This window comes from Tiliqua scincoides, chromosome 4 (assembly GCF_035046505.1).
Source record: "Tiliqua scincoides isolate rTilSci1 chromosome 4, rTilSci1.hap2, whole genome shotgun sequence".
NCBI classification, from domain to species: Eukaryota; Metazoa; Chordata; class Lepidosauria; order Squamata; family Scincidae; genus Tiliqua; species Tiliqua scincoides.
In genome coordinates this window covers 13,731,989-13,755,483 of record NC_089824.1, presented here as the reverse complement: position 1 = coordinate 13,755,483, position 23,495 = coordinate 13,731,989, and the positions used below count along the sequence as shown (strand labels likewise).

General features: G+C 44.0%; 1 protein-coding gene across 1 annotated transcript; it reads left to right on the top strand.

The window, feature by feature from the left end:
- The first annotated feature begins 2,031 nt into the window (after window positions 1-2,031).
- Window positions 2,032-20,465, top strand: SQLE (squalene epoxidase). The gene is made up of 12 exons (XM_066625554.1): window positions 2,032-2,275; window positions 3,168-3,219; window positions 6,566-6,807; window positions 9,908-10,088; window positions 14,180-14,276; window positions 14,708-14,821; window positions 15,274-15,445; window positions 16,377-16,472; window positions 17,413-17,555; window positions 18,429-18,525; window positions 19,054-19,141; window positions 19,882-20,465. Exons 1-12 carry the CDS (start codon window positions 2,032-2,034, stop codon window positions 20,072-20,074), a joined length of 1,719 nt encoding a protein of 572 aa, XP_066481651.1. The 3' UTR covers window positions 20,075-20,465.
- The last annotated feature ends 3,030 nt before the right edge of the window (window positions 20,466-23,495 follow it).

The window sequence follows — 23,495 nt, the reverse complement described above, 5'->3', positions numbered from 1 at the left end:
GGCAACAACGGTCCGGTGCGCGGTCGGGGGCGTAGCCTGTTTCTCCCAGCCCTGCGATTGGCAGGCCCCCGAGAGCCAGTTGGTTGAAGCCCCGCCCCTCAAGAATCGTTCTCAGACTCGGGCCTCAGTTCTGTGGCGGTGGGAATCGTGCACTGCGCATGCGCGGGGGCAAGGCGCCCAGGTCGAGTCCAGGCTGAGGTGAAGCCCCGCCCGCCGACTGTCTCACCGTGGCTCCCCCCACACAGCCAGCCTGAGGGGAGCATTCTGAGCATGCGCAGCTAGCCGAGCGAAGCCCGTTCGCTCCCTCAGAAGTCTCTGAGTCGCTCGCAGGGAATTCCCACCAATTCACCTCCCCTCGCCTTGGCAACGACGCACGCTCCCCTCTCTGACGCGTCGCCTTGCCACTCAACCGCCTCTGACGTCACATCGCACTAGGCTCCCGCGGGACGCGAAGCCCCACCCCCGGCCCACCGCCATTGGCTCAGAGGCCATAGCACCATCTCAGCTTAGCGCGGCGGATTGGCCGAGCGGGGCTGGGAGTCGGGGCGCGCGGCGCCGGCGAGAGGGAAGCGGGACCGGCGTATTTGCATAATCACGCCCCCTTCTCCAGTGTCTCACGGGCCGGCCCGCCCCCTTTCTATCCCTCACCTGCTTGGCTCGCCTGCGAGCATCCTGCATCTTTCGGCGCCGGAGGGTGGCTGAGCCTCGTGAAGGAGGAATGCCCAAGGCCTCCTCGCAGGAGCTCGGCTTAGGGGCAAGGGAGAGAGCCTCAGACCCAGATCCAGGCAGTCTACTCAGAAGTAAATTACCTTTATGGTCTATGGGGCTTACTCCCGGGTAAGTGTGGCTGGGATTGCAGCCCTAGAGCCCAGTTCTATGCATAGTCTACTCAGAAGTAAGACCCATTGTAGTCAATGTGGCTTACTCTCAGGTAAGTGTAGACAGGATTGCAGCCCTAGAGCCCAAGCCTAAGTATGTCTACTCAGGAGTAACCCCATTATAGTCCATATGGCTTTCTCCTGGGTAAGTATGGCCAGGATTGCAGCCCCAGAGCCCAATCCTATGCATAGTCTACTCAGAAGTAAGACCCATCATAGTCAATGGGGGCTTACTCTCGGGTAAGTGTGGATAGGATTACAGCCTTTCTGCCCAACCCTATGCATGTCTACTTTGAAGCTTACCCCCAGGTAAATTTGGATATGATTGCAGCCTTAGTTCCCCCCTCCAGCTTTGATATTCTATATTTAGAAGTGTTTGTTTGTGGTGAGTAAGATAGTATTACTGAACACAATGGGCTTGCTTTTGAGTAAGGTAAATAGCACCATTTTCAAGCATTTCTATTCAAAGAAAAGCAGCCCAAAAATAATAATCCTCCTGTCTGTCTGTCTGTCTCCTTCCCTGAGCTCTTAAGTACCTAGATGGATCTGACTTGCTCACCCATCTAGTCCAGCTTGTCATAGCACAAGCATGTCTCCAACTTATTTATCAAAGTATCTAACTGTTTTTTTCTTATTTTTCAGGTAAAGAAAGGTCCCAAAACTCATGAGAATGTGAAGAAATGGAGCATGATGAAAAAGCCACCCTTCTGACACCCTCTTCTGGATGTTGATGCTTTGCCCATCTGAAAGGCACACAAAATCCTTTTTTTACTGCCTCTTTTATCACACTAAAATAATTAGTGTGTATGGGCACTAATTATCACATAACTGAATAGATTGAAATGGATGATGTAATTTCCAAGGACATAAATTGACCTGAATGTTCTAAAGCAGCAATAAGCAAAGCTGCACATTGATTTCTTTTTTTCTAGTGCCTAAGCATAGCAGTTGCTTTTTGTGACAGACGAGTTTATATGCCTAGCAGGAACCACTTTAGCTTTGTAGGATGTTTTCTACTCTCCTCTTATTTTAAGAGAGGGTCTTTGCAATTTTTTAAAGCAATTTTCACAGGTTTGCAGAAAACTGATTTTCAGGAGATTTCATTCAGAGTCAAGCATAAGGCTGAAACTGCCCTCCTCACCTGTGCTACGCAATGTGGACTTTTCTGGGCATCGCTTCCTTTATCTACGTCTATAAGAAATGTGGCGACTTGCTGAGTTATGCCAACAAGGAGGTGCTGATCTCCATGCTGGTGTTCTTTTCCCTTGGTTTGCTGCTTTCCCATCAGTACCGGTCAAGGGGGCTCAAGCAGCAGAAGCACAAGCAGCCATATTGCAGAATGCTGACAAATTTCCTTGCCACTGTGCCATTCATTGGCTTTTTCTGGACTAAATCCCGTGCCGGATCTCCCGAGACACTGCAGCCTAAATCCAGAAAGGTGAGTTGGGATCTTAACATGGAAGATAGGTGGATGTCTACCTTTCTTATCTTAACATAAATTTGCTTCCTTCAGAGAGATTTGCTTTAAGTTGGAAGGGAAAAAGTTTCTTTTATTTTTGGAAAGATTTATTGCAGTTCTGTATTTGATGACAAATCTGTTCCAAACCAATCTGGAGAAGTGGGTGGTGGACCCTAAATTCCAAAACCCTCTCTAGAACCTGTATTCATCAACTCTGTAGATCCATGGCTATGTCACTTGGTAGTAGACCACTGAAGGACAGCAATACCCTGAAATCATGAGACACCTTTTCTGTGTTTATAATCTATTTTATATTGCTGTTTTATATTTTTTTGAGTATTTGTTTTTAAATTATGGGGAAGAGCAGGGTGAAAATATTTTTAATAATAATGTTTTTTGCTTCCCTTAAAAAATATTTGGAGATTTGAGATTTTTCCCTTGTTTTTTTGTTTGGAAACATGGGATGGAGTTAGGACATAAATACTCATTCCTATGTTCAGTAGAGCTGCAATCGTATATACACTTTCCTGAAAGTAAATTCCATTGAGTACAATGGGACTTACTTCTAAGCAAACCCACATTGGATTGCACTGTGAGAGTAGCTATTTATAGAAAATGATAGACTAACTCCACCCTTGTGATTAAGTCAAAAAGAATGTAAAGTGATGAGCAGTGCATTTCTAACTCAGTAGGCCCCATTGAGTTCAGTGGGACTTACAGCCCAGTCCTAAGGACTGTGAGTGATAGCGCTGAGCTCCAGCATGAGGCGCTGTGTGTCGTAAATGTGCCATAAAGCCTGTTTACGGCGTACTCTGTGTAGGGAGTGCCAGCGCAGGATGGACACAGCCCAGAGCAAAAGAAGAGCTCCAGGTGGCGGCAAGGGCTTTCGGGGGGAGGCATTCTGGGTTGGGGGGAGGAACTGGGGCAGGAGTCTGGTGGAGTCCTGTTCCGCCATATCCTATCCTCCATACTGGGCTGCAGAGCCCAAGTCAGAACCGGCAAAATAGCCAGTGCAGACTTGAGAAACCTCATTGCGGGGTTTGGGGCTTTCCCCAAGTTGACCACCAGTGGCCCTGCGGTGCTGCTTAATAAAGTGGTAGCCATTTTGGTATTGGTTATGAACACAGTGCAAACAAATTCTTCATAGCTCACTGGCAGCCCAATCCTGAGCTGCCTAGCACTCAGGCCTGCAACAGTGCCAAAATGGCTGCCGCGGCATCCAAAATGCACCAGGTAGCTGCTGGCAGCTCCCATGCCTCCTCCGGGGAAGGGAACATTCGTCCCCTTCCCCTGAGTAAGGAAAGTGGCCCTGCAATGGGGCTGCTCAACTCTGCACCAGCTTTTTAGCCAGTGCAGAGTAAAGCAGTCCCATGTAGGGCTGAGAGGCCTGATCCATGACTTTGGATCCCGCAGAAATCAATTCTGCCCCGCTTCTTCTCCCTGCCTTCCCCTGCCCTGAAACGCCTCCAGCCCACACCCCCACTCACCTGTCTGCCACTCAGTACTCACCTGGAACTCTGGGTGGTACTCACCAAGTTCCAGTACTCACCTGGAACTCTGGGTGGTAGTCGCCTGTTCTCTGCCCAACCGTTCTTCACTGAGCCAGCTCCTGCGCTAGTCGGGCAGTGTTGCGGGTGTGCCTTACAGCATGTTTGTGACACTGCGTGCTGTCAGTGAGAAGGTGCACAATGTTCAGGATCAGGAGGGCCTTTCTGTCTCTGCATAAGAGTTTTGTATACTTTGTTCAGTGTTACTTTGTGTTGGCATTTGTGGCGTTAACCCCCTAGTCGTGAGGCTTAGTTTAAACATTGCCAGAAACTTGTAATTATGGAGTCAGATATACCTTTAACCTGAATACTGTGCAGGTGACACAAAGGCATTACATGTTTCAATTTTTTTATGCTACAAAAATTACATGTTGGGACTTAGTAAATATTTATTTAGAAGAGTTCTGATCCTCCTGTAGTTGTAACAGAGATCCTCTGCAGTCAATGGCAACGTGACCCAGAATGCCACTTTGGGTCTGGCACCTCTGCATAACATGGTAGAATCCAAATACTGAATGCCAGTAGTTCTCAAACTTTTAGCATTGGGACCCACTTTTTAGAATGTGAATCTATCAGCACCCACTGGAAGTGATGTCATGACTGGAAGTGACATCATCAAGCAAGACATTTTTAATCTTATGCTGCAGTCCTACCCACACCCAGGAGTAAGTTCCATTGACTATCATTGTTAAAAGCATATATATAGTAGTATGTTAAAAGTACAGATCTGTAACATTTCCTGAAATGCAGTCACAGACCATGGTACCTTCGATGGCCTGCACAACCTTCCCCCTTGAGGGCTGTGTAGTCCATTTGTTGCCCCTAGAAGTAAATGGCCATAAACTCATCCAGCCACTTAACACCTCTCAGGCTTCTCCAGTTTCAGTTACCAATTACTCTCTAATTATGAGAGCTTTCAGTCCTGGTAGTCAGGCCAATTTGGTAAACCCCCTGAAGCTGTGCTCTAGCCTGAGCCCCTCTGACTCGGCTTGAACCTAGGAGCAGGTTCCTGTTACTGGGGTTTCCAGTTTCCAACTCAATCACTCTGAATTAGCTCCCACAACCAAGTTCCCTTGTTCCATCAGTTCCTAATAATCCAGTCAGTTGTAACAGATAGGATTCATTGAATATAGATTTAAAGAATATACAGACAGCACTGCATCAGTCATAGATTTCAGAATTTAGGGTAGAGCATATCAATACAATATTCAGCACTAATAAAACAATAAAGAGCTAACTCCTAACTCTAACTATCACTCATCAAAGTCTTACATTTCCAGATTCCAGTCTAACCCATCCCTGCTGCATTCAAGGCAGGTCCATCGTGTCAGAATGGTCAAAATTCAGGCTCCCTTAACCAGAGACAAAGCTGTCACAAAGGAAAGCTCTTTCCCTTCACCTGTATAGGTTTCCTGACCCATCCACCAATTAGAACTCAGATCCAGCTGATCATTCTAGGGGTGAACGTGCCACAAGCCTCCTTGCACATGGTGGACTCCCCCTCCCAACCTGAAAAGTTCACAGCTGTACCTTGTTGTTAATCAAGTTGGCCTTGAAGCCAGTTTAGTAGCTTGGTGCCTTATCTGAGGGCTCTGTGACTGGCTGCCTCCACAGTTCCCTCAGACCTGGTCTGCTCTAATTAGAAGTTGGTTACAGCTGGGCCTTGTAACTCAGGTCTAGCAACATGGCTACAAGCAGAAGCTTTCCTTATTCTGATATTATCTGATCACCAATGTTCACTTTTCTCTCACAGTAGCATCAAGTCTAACATATTAAAATAAAATATTGAAATGAATGGGGACCCATCTGAAACTGGCTCACAACCCACCTAGTGGGTCCTGACCCACAGTTTGAGAAACACTGGTCTAAAGCATTCTTAAGTGATGCTAACAAAGATGGAAATAAGATTAGTGCTGGAGGAGTCATTGTTGACAACCCAATACTGGTTTGTTGATGTAGATATTTTTCTTAATAATGTCTGGAAAGATCCTGGAACAAATGGGGCAGGGAGGAGGACCCTGGATCCTGCTCTTGTTCAGCTTCTTTTATGGATTGGAGAATTCTCAAGGTGAGTGCGCCCTGTGCATAGAATATTTTGCCACTTTTGTGGACATGCACCTGCAAAACCAAACTTTAGTAGAAACTTTATTCCCCATTCCTAGAATGCCCTGTCAAATATTGGGGACAAAATACAAGAGACAAAAGAAGAAATAGACTTCGGGGGAGGCATTTTGATTGCATTGCTCAGTCTTTGGAATTCTTTTCCTTGGACTTCCCTGGAGCAAAGCCTGATGACTTCTGATGAAGAGTGAAGACTTTAAATTGAAAATCAGTCAGGCATTTTAAATCATTTTAAACTTTCCGTTTAGGTTTGTTTACCTTTTTACACTGATTTATTTTACCAGTTTGTTTTAATTGTTGCACACTGTATTTGAATTTTGTGTTCTGTTTGTTTGTAAAGTCTTGTCAGCTGCTGAGTGGATCCTCTGACTGAAGAGTGGACCATAAATATTAAAAATAAATATGCTGTGTGGTAGTTTGTTTATGAGGACTACAATGCTAAAGTCCTTGGTGAATGGGACCAAACTCATGTACTGAAGTTTTATGTGCTCCAAGTTAGTGAGCATCACCGTGTCCTAATGTTGCTTTGGCTTGGCTTCATCTATACAGGATAGAAGGAGAGTCAGTATTTCAGCTGAGACCTCCACTGAAACGCCTACAACTTCAGCATTCATTCCTCAGAGTGATCCAGAAGTTATCATTGTTGGATCAGGGGTCCTTGGGTCAGCTTTGGCAGCAGTGCTGGCAAGAGATGGAAGGACAGTGACAGTAATTGAGAAGGATCTGAAAGAACCTGACAGGATACTTGGAGAACTCTTGCAGCCTGGAGGCTATAATGTTTTGAAAGATCTGGACTTGGAAGGTGCATAGTCTTTGATTTGTGTGGCTTACTCTGGTGCATTAATTGCTTGACTTCTTTTAAATCATGTGGTGACGGTCTAATCCGTATCTTCTGGCTATATCTTTTGTAATACAAGCATTTCATGTGTTCTACTTTTATGAGCTGTAAAACATTCTAGGGGTAGTTCTAACAGATTAGGGGCCCAATCCTATCCAACTTTCCAGCCCTGGTGCAGCTGCAATGTAACCCCTAGGTGAGGGAACAAATGTTTCTTTACCTTATGGAGGCCTCCATAACCACTCTCCCACCACAGGATGCAGCGCAAACCCCATTGGCATGGCTACACCAGGGCTGGAAAGTTGGACAGGATTTGGCCCTAACAGCATGCAGGGTAGGGCAGGCGCTGGCTGCAGCTCAACCTGGGGGAAGAGGAATCAATCCTTGGTTACCATTATCCTTGGTAATGTGGCAGCAGCCCAAATGGAGCTGCTTGGATCTGCGCCACCTAAAAAAGTGGTGCAGTTCCGATCAGTCTGATGCTCCCAGGAGGGTGTTAGGATCTGACCTAAGTGCTGAATCCTGGCACCACTCCTTTATTATTATTATTATTATTATTATTATTATTATTATTATTATTATTATTTTATTAATTTGTACCCTGCCTTTTTGCCCAACGGGCACACAAGGCGGCTTACAACATTTTCAAAAAAAATACAACATTAAAAGCAATTAACAACCATTTACATAATTAAAAATCTAAAAACAAACAAACCCCGTGGATTTTCATATAAAAGCAAGAACCAGGCCTGGTCCACCCATAGGCCTGCCCTCCGCAGATCCCTGTGCTGGTGGCCTGCTGCCAACGCAAATTTACTATGCACTGGTGCTGTGGAGGCCAGCGCATCTCCATGAGCTGACTGGCATCCTTCTGCGGTGGTGCAGAAGTGCTTTATGGCACTTTTGTGACACCCAGAGGCCAGCACAAGGGGCTTGTGCTGGTCTAGACTGCTGTTTGGATTGCTCCCTTAGGGCACAATCCTAACCCATTTTCCATCACCGACATAAGGGGAATGCAGCTTCGAGATAAGGGAACAAACATTCCCTTACCTTGAGGAGGCCTCCATGAGTGCCACCCAACTGCAGGATGCAGTACACATCCCGTTAGCACAGCGATGCTCTTGCTGGAAAATTGGTTAGGATATGGACCTTAGTTTCCCAACTTTCCAGCACCAGTGCAGCTGCAATGCAGGCCCAAGGTAAGGGAACAAATGTCCCCATACCTTGAGAGGGCATCTGTGACTGCCTCCCCACCACAGGATGCAGTGCACTCCCCATTGGCATGGCTCCACCAGTGCTTGAAAATTGGATAGGATTTGACCTTGTGTTACCAACCCAGACTGAGCTGCGTAGTACAGCTCAATAGCACAACTCTGCCCCTCAGTGCTGTAGCTAGACAAAATAAATATGAACTGAAGAGGTCCAAAAACAATAACTAACCCATGTTATTCCTGGCATACATAACATTAATATCCCTAACAAAAAAGGGGGTCAGCTAATATCCTTTCTCTACTGCAGATGGCTGTTGGAGTTTGATTAGCATGTACAACTGTGGATTTATACACTGTGCTCTTGGCAGGTCGTTGGCCTAAGGTGTGGTTGGAAGTCACATAATGTAGTTTAGCTTGGTTAAACTAAGCAGGCGTTGTTCTGGGACCACCTTTATCCCCATCCCTGTTCCTCCATCCAAGGGTGTCACTGGACCTGCAGTGCCTGATGTAGGGGTGATGCGATGACGCCAGTATGTCACCTCCTGATGCCATCATGTCCCTCTCTCTCTTCCAGAGTGGCTCAGATTGGGCACCAAATGGACCAAGTGTGGGCAAGCAGGGCCCTTTAATATTTTGCTTACCACTCTGAATCATGGGGAAGGGAAGCCTGCCCTTTCTACATCGACCCAGCTATGCCAGTACCTCCACAATGGAAGGATAGAAATTCACTAAAGAAATATAATAATCCCGGTTAAAATAAACAAACAATGGAATGCGGGGGGGGGGGGGAGGGAGTTCAGTGCATGCACTTGCTGACTGACTTGGGTTGTTCATTGATAGAGGTGTGTGAAAACGGTTTTATTTTTTCATGGATTTCTGTGTTGTCCAAAGTTAGAAGTGCAGAGAGTAATGTTCTGTGTTTTTATTCTAAATTTGTCATAATTCTAAATTATAATTGCTTTAAAAGTGTGTTAGGTAGTTGATGTAGGTAGCTGCAGCCACAGTCATTACTCATGCACTCCCCATTAAACAATAAATAAAATTGTTTTGTTTTTGCAGATTTTTTTTACAAAAATCAGAAGCACAGAAAGTTACATATTTTTTTATTTCGTTATCAGTGTTTTCACCCACCTTTATTCATTGATTATCACTTTTCACCCACCTCTGTTCATTGATCATCGTGTTCTTATATAAACAACTGAACTTTGCCCACCACCACAATGAATCCTCGAATTAACAGACCTCAGTTCAACAAACTTTGGAAATAATGTCCCATGTCCATAGAGAAACCCTACCTTACAGAGCTCTTTTGATAGCAGCCTGGCAGCTCTCTAAGGTAGTGAAGTGTTGGAAGGGCAGGTTCCTCTGCCTTTCAGTTCCCCTGCCTCCCCCTGATGCTGGTACTGCCACTCCTTTCTGCCCTCACACAAGATGCTCTTGGAATAGAGACATTTCTGTGTTCTTGAAGCTGCTTTTCCTGAGGAACTTTCCATTCAAAGAAGTGAAGAAACATCTCCGTTCCTAGAGTGCCCTGCTTGAGGGTAGAAAGGAGAATGGTGGCACGAGTGCCAGCACGAGGGAGTCCTAGAAGGTAGGTGAACTGACCCCCCTCTCAACATTTAACTACCATAGAAAGCTCTGTTGGTGCAGCTGCTCCTCTTTCCTCCAGGGTTCTCTAGAAATGGGGAGATTTCTATGTATAAGGATTCTGCAGATTATGGAAAATCTTTCACATTGGGGAAAATTTCCATTATAGACTGAGTAATTATCACAATGCTTCTATTTCTGCTTAATGTTTATCCTCATGACGTTGGTACTGTCTTTCTCTTATATCTCTGGCATTTATTCCGCAGAGGCAGTGGATGAGATTGATGCTCAAGAAATAAATGGCTATATAATCCATGACATGGATACCCAATCGAAAATTGAAATTCCTTTTCCTAGTACTGTAAATGGCCAAGTGCAGAGTGGGAGAGCGTTCCATCATGGGCGCTTCATCATGGGTCTTCGAAAGGCAGCCATGGCAGAACCCAAGTAAGTATGGCAACCTAATATAATGATAAGACATGGGCAGCCCAATCCTAACCTGCCCTAGAGCAGGCAGGCATCCAAAGCAGGGTTGGGGCTGAAAGTGGCTCAGCCCGGGGTATGGAAAATTGCTTCCTCCTACCCTGGGTAACACCACAGCAGCCCCATTGCGGCTACTCAGGAGGTGGTGCAGATCCGAGCAGCCTAGAGCTGTCCCCGGCTGCCCAGGAATGGGGATAGGATCCGGCATAAGTGCCAGATTCTGATCCTGCCCCCTGCTTAAGTTCCGCCCTCCCCTGCCCAGAAATGCCTCCCTCCCCACCTGTTGCCATGGCTGAATGGCACTTGGGTCGAACTACTGAGGGTGGTGCACATCTGTGTGCTAGCCGCCTTGCTCCAAAGTTGACTCAAAAGTGCTTTGCAGCACTTTTGCAATGGTGATGAGCCAATGCATGGGACTTGCATCGGCCCAGGGCGCATTCTGGATTTATTTTGTTCATTTTTAATTTATTTTGTTCTTCCTTGTCTTTCTTTAAATTTAAAGTTTTATCTTAATAGCCAATTGTATATTTATCTTTCTGCAGTTGTGCCCCCAAATTTGTCAAGTCTACTAGCCTGGTGTTAATACATGTAGTCTGGAGACACACTGTAATTAAGAATATCCGTATACTACTTTTCAGCAAATGCATTCCTCATAGGAATAGGAAGTGAGAATAGGAAGAGAGTTGAAGTCTATTTAGTTACAAAGAAAACGTTTATTGAAAAATATGAATAAGAGCGCAATCCAAAGTCCTTTACACTAGCTCAGGAGTGTTGCAAACATGCCGTAAGGCACATATGCGCTTCCATTCGAGTTAGGGAGGCTAGTACAAGGATGCGGGTCGGCCTCCCAGTGCTAGAGCATTCCAGGGTGGGCAGGCCGGGACCAGAAGGTGGGGGGGGGGTGGAACTGGCTTCTGGCACTTAGGCCGGGTCCCATCCCACTCTTGAGCAGCCAGGCCTAACTCCAGGCTGCTTGGATCTGTGCTAGCAATTTAGCTGGTGCAGATCTGAGTAGCCCTGTTGTGGTGGCTGAGGCAGTACTCAGGGTAAGGGGAAAAATATCCCCTTGCTCTGAGTTGCACCACAGTCATTTCCAACCCTGCACTGATTACAGAGCAGGCCAGTCAGTCTGCCTATTCCCATGTAGATTAGGCTTGGGCTGTAAAAGCAATGATTTCAAATGAAGTAAGAAAATAATGTAAAATGAAAGAAACAATATATTATTTTTAAATGTATCAACGAAACAACTTTTAGGAATAACAAGGGGCTCCTGGCAGAGGAGAGGGCTTAACTGGAGAGGGAAGTTATCTGTTCTTGAAGCTAGAGAGTAATTAGGCTCTAAAAGAGAAGTTGAAGCAATCAGTCTCCTTGCACATGCACATGTAAGCACACACCTACTTACATTTGGGGTTGCATCTCCACCCACATTCTTGCTCTCCCATACTCTCACTTCTGAGGAAGGGTTATTCTCTTTTAGAGAGGAAGAAAGGGGGGAATCAAAGCCTACACTAGACCTAAATGAGGGCCTGCAACTAAAAAAAAAACCAAAACTAATGGAAAATTGAAAACAACTTTTTTTTTTACCACAGTCTCTAATATAAAGGGGTATCAAAAATAGACCAGACATCATGCTTCAGGAAGGACATTGTCTCTAAATTGAAAGAGGCACCTCACTTATTTCTAGCTCTGCCATACATTAGAAGACGAGCTCACTCTGACCTGGAGTAATTATTGGTCACGCTCCAGTTCCTCGATTTCAAGGTAGTGTAAAACTGCATTATCAAAGGCCTCTGGCATTTTTGGCAGAAGGACATACAGTTTCCAAAGGGCAGTGAGAATGCTGATTCCCAGAAGGCACAGGGCCTGGTTTTACAACAATGCTTAAATTCCTTGCTGCTTGGAAGGTTGGGTTTTCCTGCTAATACAGGCAGTGTGAGAAACCAAGATGTGGTTTCTCCAACTGTAGGTTGGGACCCACTAGGTTGGTCGTGAGCCAATTTCAGGTGGGTTCCCATTCATTTCAGTATTTTATTTTTAATATATTAGACTTGATGCTGCCATGGTATGTGACTGCATTTGGAGAAATGATACAGATCTGTATCTTTAACAGGCTACTACTATTTAACAATGATAGTAAATGGGACTTACTCCTGGGTAGGGGTGAGTAGGATTACAGCCTAGGATTGTTAAAAATTTTCCTGCTTGATGATGTTACTTCTGGTCATGACATCTCTTCTGGTGGGTCCTGACAGATTCTCATTCTTAAAAGTGGGTCCTGGTAATCAAAGTGTGAGAACCACTGATTCAGAGGATCCAGCAGCCCATCTGGGAGTTATACCAAAAATGGTTCTTATGCTTTACTTATATTTATTTTAAAAATGTTGCATATACACAACAGGGATCAAATGTGTACACATTTCTGTGTACAGAAATTTCTGTTGGGCAGAAATGGGTTAAAGCAGAATAACATAAAACAATAATATAGAAAATATAAATAGCACAAAAATTAGCAGTAGAACAATAACAATAAAAGCAGCATAGACAATAAAACAAGAACCCGTAGAAATAAAATGACCTGCTGAAAGCCCCAGGAAAGTAAACTGTCTTCATCTGGCACTGAAAAGACAATAGAGTTGGTGCCAGCTAATTCCCCCCTCCCGGAGAGCACTCCAATAGAGGGCCACCACTTAAGATGCCCTTGTTTGCTCATGAAGTGCCTAGAGACTGCTGGATAGGCAGGTATCAATATAGTGAATATTCAGTGCAAGGTCCACAGTTGCACAACAGAAACATTGGGAAACTGAAAGCCAAAGTGGAAAGTACTAAGTTGGAGAGTGGCTTGTTCCCTCCTTGAGTAAAAATGTAAAACTTTTCAGAGATCTAAAGCTAGGGCACCCAAGTTTCCCTTAGAACCATATTGCTGCAGCTATGGAGAAAATGAAGGCCTCATACTATCTGCAAAATGTCTTGCCTTTGATTGAATTAGAATATCTAATTCCCTTCACACTGTCTTGAAAATCTCAGACAAAATATCTTTGATACTATTGGAAATGTTCTGCTAGAACCGAGCTCCATAGTCTTTCTCAAATACTTGGTAGCTCATTCATCACATCATTGGCATCCTTCAGTCTCAGGAGACTATGGTATCGCACTCTGAAAAGTGGTTCTGGAACAGCGTCTAGTGTGGCTGAAGAGGCCAATTCGGGAGTGACAATCCCTTCCACACTGGTAGCAAATGTAGTTTGTCCCTGGTGTGTCTCCCTGGCTGTGGGCCTTCCTTCTTTGCCTCAGTCTGTTGGCCAAGTGCCTCTTCAAACTGGGAGAGGCCATGCTGCACAGCCTGCCTCCAAGCGGGATGCTCAGAGGCCAAAGTTTCCCATCTGTTGAGGTCCATTCCTAAGGCCTTCAGATCCCTCTTGCAGATGTCCTTGTATCGCAGCTGTGGTCTACCTGTAGGGCGCTTTCCCTGCACGAGTTCTCCATAGAGGAGATCCTTTGGGATCCGGCCATCGCCCATTCTCACGACATGACCAAGCTAGCACAGGCATCTCTGTTTCAGCAGTGCATACATGCTAGGGATTTCTGCTGGTTCCAAGACTGTGTTCTTTGGAACTTGTCCTGCCAGGTGATACCGAGGATGCATCGGAGGCAGTGCATGTGGAAAGCATTCAGTTTCCTCTCCTGTTGTGAGCGAAGAGTCCATGACTCGCTGCAGTACAGAAGTGTACTCAAGACGCAAGCTCTGTAGACCTTGTCAGCTCATTATACATTACATTTCTATGTCACCGCCTCAAAGTAGCAAATGTACAAATGGAAGCTTTACCTCAGAGACCCTTGTTGATTTCCTGTGTACTTTTATTCCTTACGCCCCAAGCCCAGCCTTTTAGAATTCGGCATAGATGATGGAAGATCATGAATCACACCACTCTCCTAATACTTTCCTTGCAGTGATCCTTAGTGGTGATCCTTCTACACCCAAATATTATTTAACAGTTACAACACTGAGACATTTGAACCATCCTATTTCTGTATGTTTTCAATCTGCTTTCTTTCAGTGCAAAATTCATTGAAGGTACAGTGGTCCAGTTGCTTGAAGAAGATGATTGTGTGGTGGGAATTTTGTATAAAGATAAAGAAACTGGTAATACTAAGGTGAGACTCAAGGTTTCCTAGGCAGACATTCCAGTTTTTCTGGTGCAGCATAATGAAAGCTAAAGGAGGACAGGCCCCCAAGATCCAGAGAAAGGGAAAAAAAAGATATCTGGGTGTTTTAAAATATGTTATTATAATTATAATGATTGGGGTTTGTGGATTTTGTTTAGTTGGTTGGCACTGCCTTGATTTGTACCAGTGTAGAGCAAGATAAATCCATCTAGCCAAATAAATTATCACAGCAAGAACATTAAAAACTTTACATCCAGTTATGCAACTTAATATAATTAGTGTTAATATATGCTTGCAATATCCACCTTTCACTGTGTGGACGCTCCTTTAGATAACTTCCTATTGTCCTAGAGAAAGAAATGGCGGGGTGCTCCATATACCTCTTGTAATCTTTTGTGTAAACATTTTTTGTGTTGCAGGAGCTTCGTGCACCTCTTACAGTCGTTGCTGATGGTCTCTTTTCCAAGTTTAGGAAAAATCTAATCTCCAACAAAGTTAGAGTCCCCTCCCATTTTGTTGGGTGCATTTTGAAGGTAAGTGTTCCCTAAAAAACGAGGAACCCAATCCTCTGCATGTCTTCTTGGAAGTAATTCCTATTAGGATTGCAGCTTAACGGCCCCAATTCTAATAGTGGCTAGTGCTGCTGGAATGAGCATTTATGGGTTTGGCCACCCCTGTACTATTATCGCATTTGGATAAATATTAAAGCAGAATGTCTGATGCAGCAATCACACTCTGTACTTTGGAGTAGTCCTATTTATGTTCTTGTCATTCTTACAGTATTTTAAGCATTCTTACAATCCATATCTCGCCCATCCTCATAGCAATTTCTGCTGTGTGATTGTTGCTGTGACTTTACCAATTGGGAACATTTCCTCTGCGTTAATAGTCTGCTGTCAGTTACACAGTGAATAACAGCAGAGCAAGAGTGTTGAGGAAAGTCAATTGGGGAGCACTTTTAATAATTTTTCCCCTCTTTTAAAAGGATTTGCCTCAGTATAAAGCCAATTATGCTGAACTTGTTGTGGGGAAGCTTAGCCCAGTACTTATCTACCAGATTTCTTCTGATGAAGCTCGAGTCCTTGTTGACATTCAGGGTGAAATTCCAAAGAATCTTAGAGAGTACATGGTTGAAAATATTCTTCCACAGCTACCAGGTGAGAATATGTGCACAAGATCAATCCATTGAGAGGAATTATCAGCTTGAGTTGATGCATAAATGTTTCTTTTGATGCTAAATTGCCTTGTGATCAGATCTCTACCTTCTGAGTACACTGGTGCAATAAAGGCTTACTTCAGTACAGTGGGTCCTCTGTATCTGCAGGAGATGTAGAGGACAGTTCCAGGTGCCAGTCAGAGAAAGGGTTGGCTCACCTACTCATGCATAGATATGCTCATGCAGCATGTTGGTCTGTGGAAAACTCTTAAGCAACTTTTGTGGGGTTCCTGTTGGTCTCCTGTCCAGACAGTCACAAGATCCAGGATTAATTTCATCTGTGTCCCTGGACATGATGAGCACAGATTGTTCCCTGTGCCCTTAGTGCTGGTATATATACCTGTACTAAAAGACGGAACTAGATGTTGCTGAGATCTTTCCAGTCTTGCCATGATTTGCATACAATTTATTTTATCCCAATTTAACACATCTGGATTTCTCTCGTATTGCATACAGGCATAATCCACCAGAAAAGTTCACTTGTTGCTGAATCAAATTGCTGGTGGTGTAAGACCACAATTGTGTTTTTGCACAACTCCCAGTTATTTCAGTGGGGTGTGGGCAGGGGGGGGATTCCTGGTATATTCTGTTTGTTACTACGTTCTTCCTGACCCATCCACTTCCATTTTTCTTCTAGAGAGCCAGATTTTGAGCAAGTATTCTCAGAGGTCCACCTAAAGCATTTTTGTTGCACAAATCACTAGGGCCCACTATACTTTCTATAAGGCTTTATATATCTTTGTTCCAATTATTTGGAACAAAAATCTACTACAGTTAGTTTCAAGTAATTTTTCAAGTGGATTTTCTTGGTAACAAGAAAAATGTTTTGTAAATGACTGAAATATTTTTAATGAATTTTTTATTTTTTGCAGAGCACTTACAGGAGCCTTTTCTAATAGCTGTTCAGAATGATCGCTTGAGAGTCATGCCAGCAAGCTTCTTGCCTCCTTCACCAGTTGACAAAGCAGGTATGAGAGCAGAAAAAAATAAGAAGCTAGAAATGTAATGGCCAGTGTATCCAAGGGCCTGGCTCTGTCCAGTGCGATTTTTTTTTTTAACAATACAACACTCCTCCCTAACAAGCAAACAAAATATAACAGCAGCAAAACAAAATATAACAGATAGTTGCTATATTGTTATTGTTAACAGGCAAAATGCATACAGGTAATTGCCTTCTGTTTGTAGGACAGTGATGTATGGTGTTAGAGCAGTCTACTTCATATACTTGTGGGCTGTTCCTCATCCAAGGTTTTCAAGCAGAGGCTGGACAACCATCTGTCAGGGCTGCTGTAGTTACCTGTGCTGAGCAGGGGGTTGGCTAGGTGACCTCTAAGAAACCTTCCAGCATTCTATTATGGGAGTCCTATATGTAGCATGTCAGAGTTTCTTCATTTTTATTGACTGCTTTTATTCTTTGAGGTATTTATATATTTTGTAAAGTTTGAAAATTCTAACAAAAAAGAGATCGTTAATGAAAATCAAATGCCAAAATGGAGTCAGTGCAAAGGGAGAGAGGCCTGACAAGGTGACTTACAAGCTGCTTTTGTATGCATGTTCATATACAAAAGCAATGTGCTTTTTGCAATGCTGGTTTCTGCTTTGCCACTGTAAAACTTTCATTGCCTGTACTGTATCCTTTTCTTTCCTGCATTAATAACATGCACAAGCAGTACAAAAGCAGTTCTGAGCTTCTCTCGTGCAAACTGACTTACTCCAGTTAAAGTTAATGAAGCCATGATAGCTGAGGTGTTCTATAGCTTGCAAGATAAAAATGGTGTCTGAATGAAGGGTGAAATCTGACAAGCGTTCAGTGTCACTGCTGTTTAATAAGTCTTGCAAAGCTTTGCATTGAACAAATTGCAATGTTTGGAACCTGTACAACTATAATTAATTAATTATCCCTGTTAGGAGTGCTTCTCCTGGGTGATGCATACAACATGAGGCACCCTCTAACAGGTGGAGGGATGACTGTGGTTCTGAATGACATTAAGATATGGAGGTGTTTGCTGCAGGCCATTCCAGACCTATATGAAGACTCTGCTCTTCTGCAGGTGAGACATGATGTTGACTTTTCCACTTCTGTTTGTATTTTTCTTTCCTTCCAGGTAGGATTTACTTGACACAGCTATAGGCAATTTCTTGAAAATGTTCTTTTTAAACTAGGCTGGGTCAAAAAGAAACAGCTTGGGGTGGATCAGAGTACTGGTCAGATGCACATCCCACATTCAGGAGGGAAGGGATTGTGTGTGTGTGTGTTTGTGTGTTGTGTGTGTGTGAGATCCCCATTCAGATTGCTTCTCTAGTTGACATGGACTAGCAAGAACAGCATTGATAGGCAATTGTCAAGCTGCAACAATGGCAGCAGCCGTGAAGTAAAAAGAGAGAAAGACAGTACAGCCCCCTGTTTCCATTTGAAATATATTATTTGGGTGGCAGGATCTTCACAAAGAAAGAGAATCACTATACCCACATAACCCTGTGGAGTTCAGTGTTTTGCCTGGGATCGATGTCTCTGCAGCAATGAGTGCTTTATGGCAGTAGTGCATGATAGTAATGCTGGCATGAATTGTTCTGCTATGTTTGTGCAACTGTATGGCTGTTTTGTAGCACTTGGATTTAGTTCTGTACATAAATACATGCTTTCAAGCACTAAGTATTTGCTGTAGCATCCTGTTGACAATGTAGGAATGAGCTTAGCCTCATAAGATATGTCAAGATAGATATTTTGGTGACAGAGACCCAAGCTCATGGTCTGGTGCTTCCAGAGAGTTTTCTAACAAATAATGTTCCCGTTGTACATTTTTTTGTTACTTGAAGGCACTGGCAACATACTCCACCATGCTCAAACATTATGAAACTTCAGGGATTGGTAGCCATATTCTGTGGCATTCTGACACCTGCAACTAGCTGCTTATTTTTTGCAGGCAAAAAAGGCCTTTTATTGGAGAAGGAGGAAGTCCCACTCTTTTGTCGTGAATGTTCTTGCCCAGGCTCTTTATGGGTTGTTTGGTGCATCAGATGGTAAGTATGTACATCTGTAGCTAGTTACACTTCAGTAACTTTGATTTTGTCTCCTGTCCACAAAAATCTGGTTTTAGTATTGCAAGACTGGAGATATGAAGGCCCACCAAAAAAAGACTGGGATGGGGGTGGAGAAAAGATTTCATTCCAAGCCACCACCACCACCACCACCAATTTTTCAAGTGGAAAAGGTTAGGGGAAAAAAGCCTTTATGACTAATGTTATCTTCTATATTAATGAATGTGTGCTTTTTAAGGCAGGATGTCAGCAATTCCTGTATAAATATAGGCATAAAAAACTCAAATCCAAGATGAATTTCTGTATACAGAGGTTGTCAGCATGCAGCTGTGTTACTACATCAGTTTAATGTACTGAATATTTCTTTGGAACTTGAGGAATAAGATTTCAAAGGGAACAAAAATAGAAATTGCCCTTTTGTAAGGTGGTTATTCATTGAAATACTCATTGGTATTGCACAGTTTTGCTTGACTTTTTATAAATTGGTTTCCTTTTTCATTCATTTGGCAGGTTCTCTGCAACAGATGAAGCAAGCCTGTTTCCATTACTTTAAGCTTGGTGGCAAGTGCGTGTCTGGTCCTGTAGGATTACTCTCCATGTAAGTTGGGGAAACATTACAGCCCTTGCTGAAGTTGTTGTTAGGTGTAGTAGTTTGCATGGCTCAGGAATTTGGAGGCCCCCCAGGAAAGAGACCTTTAGTGGGTCCACGATCCAGTGAAGGCTGGAGGGAGTTGGACACTGAACTGAAAGAATGTACCAGAGTCTTCAGCCCAGATGACTCACGTAAGCAAGCCAAGTCTTGCTTTATCAGGTGCTTTAAAAAAAACATTAAAACTATTCTTATTTTTTAAGCACCTAAAGGAAAACAAGGCACAGTGCATATAAGATTTAGAATTTACAAGAATAAAATGCAGTCCACAGGTTTACAATCTGAATAATAGACGCATCCCCCCCCCCCCCCGAAAAAAAAGGAGGCAGGGGAAGGTGAGAAAGTGGAGGAAAGAGAGATACCAATTGAAGTATTTCAGTTGATGATTCAAAAAGACTGGTGAAATAGGAATTTCACCAAGGGCTTCTGGCTGGGGGAAAACTGAATTGTGCAGAAAAACCAGCAGCTCATTACCAGTCTCCTCCATTTGAGCATAGAAAAGTGGGCATGGAGAAGCAGAGAGCATTGAGTGTGATTTATATTATCACTAAGCTTCCTGGGTCAAATCGGGAGGGGTCACCTAACAGCTTCAGCAGATGACTTTTTGCATGTTTGCAGGTTCTAGTGTTTGGATAATGGGAGTTCCACTTCTCACTGTGTTCTCCTCCTGCCCCAATCTCTCCTTCTAGCTTGTCACCCAAGCCTTATGTCCTGATCGGCCACTTCTTTGCCGTTGCACTCTACGCTGCTTACTTCTGCTTCAAGTCGGAGTCCTGGCTCACCAAGCCTCGGGCAGTTATCAGAAGCGCTGTTGTGCTGTACCATGCTTGCTGTCTAATATTTCCACTCATATACTCTGAAATAAAATACCTCGTCTATTAAAGTCAAAGAGACAAATCTGCAGAAAGAGGAGTGCCCCAGACTTGCACCACCCTTGCCTTTGTGAATATGGAAAACTTCTATGTCTTCTGTGTGCTTTTCTTAAATCATTAGTTCCTTCCCTTTTAACATGGGCTGAATTTTATTTTGTGATCTTTGTCCTATTCAATTATTCCTTTAAATCAGTGATTGGTACAAGATCTCCCTGCCCTAGTGATTCCAGGCTCCGTGAGTGCTCCTGTAATCCCTCCAACCATGGAGCTGGTATTTATAGACAAAGCAGCATAAGGGGGGAGGGGGAGTTGCTACAGCTTCTAGGAATAAATGTCCAGCACAAGGTCTTGCATAAAATCTCTGATCTGGTTCCAGTCAGCCTCCACTTTCCCCCCATCCTTCTGGGGCCAGAACTGCATGGTACAAGAAATTCTGTATTGGTGCAAGAACCTATATTTCCTGTACTGGAACATATCCAGGAATCATTGGCCTGTTTCTCACTCAAGAAATTAACCTGTGTCTTAGGCTTCAGACTGTAGGAGGTACTCACATGACCAAATGTTCTTGCATACCAAAACGCTTGCCCCCTTCCTCACAGTGGACATAGACACACTAATTGCCCTGTGAGGAGGAGGAGCTAATAAGGCAAAGAATAGCCACCGTCACTCCACCTGCTGGTACGTCCCTCCCCCCCATGGCCTCAGAATACCTTGTGAAGAGGTGGAAGGAAAAAGAAGCAAGCACCTTTGGCAACTGTGAAGCAGGGGCATCTCTCCTCCCACACCATTCTTCTGTTGCAGTCCTCCCATTTGATTGTACTAAGCCCCTCTGGGACCATGAACCAGGATACAGAGCCCTGTTTTCATGTACAGAGATATATTTATTTTTGTTTGTTTGGGGGAGCATTCAATCATGGTAGCCTCTCCCCTTAGCAGTCTGGAGTGGTGCAGCCTAGAAGCAGGTTTAAATATTTCAGTAAGGATTAGACCCTTGTAGCTTGTCTCTTTTCTCAGGTAATCCCTGCATCACTGTATGGTGCCAGCTTGGGCATCCCTGCTACTATAACAGCTAGTGTAAAAGGTTTTTCTTGCTGGCATTGCAGATAACTGAAGGATCTAGAAATTAGATAAACAGGGATGGGTATATATGTACACAGACACATCCATACAAGAAATATGTAAATGTACATTTCTCATATAAATGTAATTTCTAAAGAGGTAGATGTTTACAAGGAGCACTGTTTGTTGAGAGAGAAGGTAGTGAAAAGCTGGTTCCAACAAAGGACACTATTTATTAGGTGTGCCCCATTAATGTTAAAATTAATTAAATTAATAATGAAGGGACGGTGGATTTTACTTTGCTGTTATCCATAAATTCCTATCTTTGTTTGCATTTTCTGTCTTGAATTGAAGCTCGCCTCCTTTGTCACATAAAGTTTAACCTATTCAATTAATGGCCCAGCCTCTGTTTTACTTCCTTTGCTATAAGCATAGGCTCCTTCTGTTTGCTGAAGTAAAATTTATATTTCTTCCAGTAGCTCAAACAGGAGAAGAAAGAAGATTTGGTATTTTAGTGGTTGAGAAGGCTTACAGCAAGTTGCCTAGACTGCAGAGATCCCCAAACTTTCCCTGTTCATGGCACCCCTACAATTCCTCTCTGTTTCCCTTGGAAAGTTAAACTATTACCTGGCATCCCTGTGAGTTTGCAGCAGTGCCTTGGCCTATACTTTGGGGACTGCAGAGCTAGAGGAAAGAGATTAAAGTTGTTACTACAGCACAGAGCTGTACTTTTGGCAACTGTGAACCAGTCTTTTCAGGTTTTATAGGTCTCACGCCTCTGGCAGTGGCATAGCTACGGGGGGCAAAGCACTAGGTTTTCCAGACACCTGAACGCTTTGTGCAAGCGCCCTCTCCCCCTCCCCTTCAGAGCCATTCTGTGCAGGGAGGGGAGTAAAACGGAGGTGAAATGCCTCCATTTTGCTCCCACCGCCTGGAATGGCTTTGAAGGGGAGAGAAAGGGGCCACTTGTGTGGCATGTTCAGGTACCTGCCAAATTTAGTCTGCATCTCCTCTAGCTATGCCTGTGCTCTGTGGGATCCAAATCAGTGCTAGTAGCTTCTCATATCCTCATCCTTGTCCCCAAGATCTACTATGTGTGTGCACACCAGACTTCACCAGGGCAAGGTGATGTCAAGCGGCAGTTGCACAGAGGCAACTGGTGCGGAAATATAGCCAGGAGAGTTTTTTGCTGCCCCACCTTTTCCAGCTGTGATCTCAGGAATTGATGTGAGGCTATTTGTAGACCACTGTAACCAGCAGCTGCGTGAGTGAGGAAGGGTTACAGCTACTTGGGTGTGTGGACTGTCCCTTGTGATGGCCTGCAGAAACCACTTTCTGGGCTGTACTGCTTGAGGCAAAAGGTTCATTTGCATGTGTGTATGTGTATTTGTTCTCCAGTGGGAAGAACAACCCCTGCATGTAGAAGAACTAGCATGTTGGGGAGGAGGCTTGATTGTAACCCTTCTCATTGATACCTAGTTTTCTAAGTGCAGAGAATTTTTATTGGGGGAGCATTCACCTGCAAATCCAAAACTCTAGGGTCACAACTACCATGTTGGCGTGGATAGAAGGTAATTCTTCCAGAAGGCAGCCACCTCCTCTGTAATACTGTCTTTGTTACCATATAGGTACAAAAATGAAACTAATTGGCCATTTGGGATGAGAGCGCTCAAGTATTTTCATTGTCAGTCTTCACGTACTGCTGTCCTCCAACAAAAACTTTTTGGAGTTCTTTGGATCCCACGTGTGTGGCCATTTTGACAGTAATGACAGCACTATCCATTGGCATTAAAAAAAAAAATTCCTTGAAGCCAAGGTTGTTGTCGAGTAAATAGAGCTGCTTCAGTGGAGTTTCTTCTCTAGTTCTCAAAAGCTGTGTGTGTCTGTGTTAGTAAGTTTAGGACCCAATCCTATTCAACTTCCCAACACTGACGCAGCTATGCCAATGGAGTGTGCGTTGTCTCCTGTGTTGGAGGCACAGTCATGGATGCCTTCTCAAGGTAAGGGAACAAATGTCCCCTTACCTCAGAGCTGCATTGCAGTTACTGGAAAGTCGTTCAGGATTGGGCCCTTAGTTGCTGGGCAGCCCAATTTGTTCATGTTTCTTACAAAGTGATTTCCTGAATTAAGGGTCTTGTACCTCATCCTTTGAACTAGCCAAGCAAACCTCTGGAATTGTAATAAACAGCAGGAAGGTTCTTGGGAAAGTTAACACCAAGCTGTAATAAGGGCCCAGGGGTTCTCGCTGTTTACCCGGTTGGACAACTTCCATTTTGACTAGAGATTATGGTTCATGTACTGAGCACAGTGAAGATCACTGGGCTCTCAACTCTTTATCTGCTTCAGTGCCTATTCAAATACAAGAACAAGAG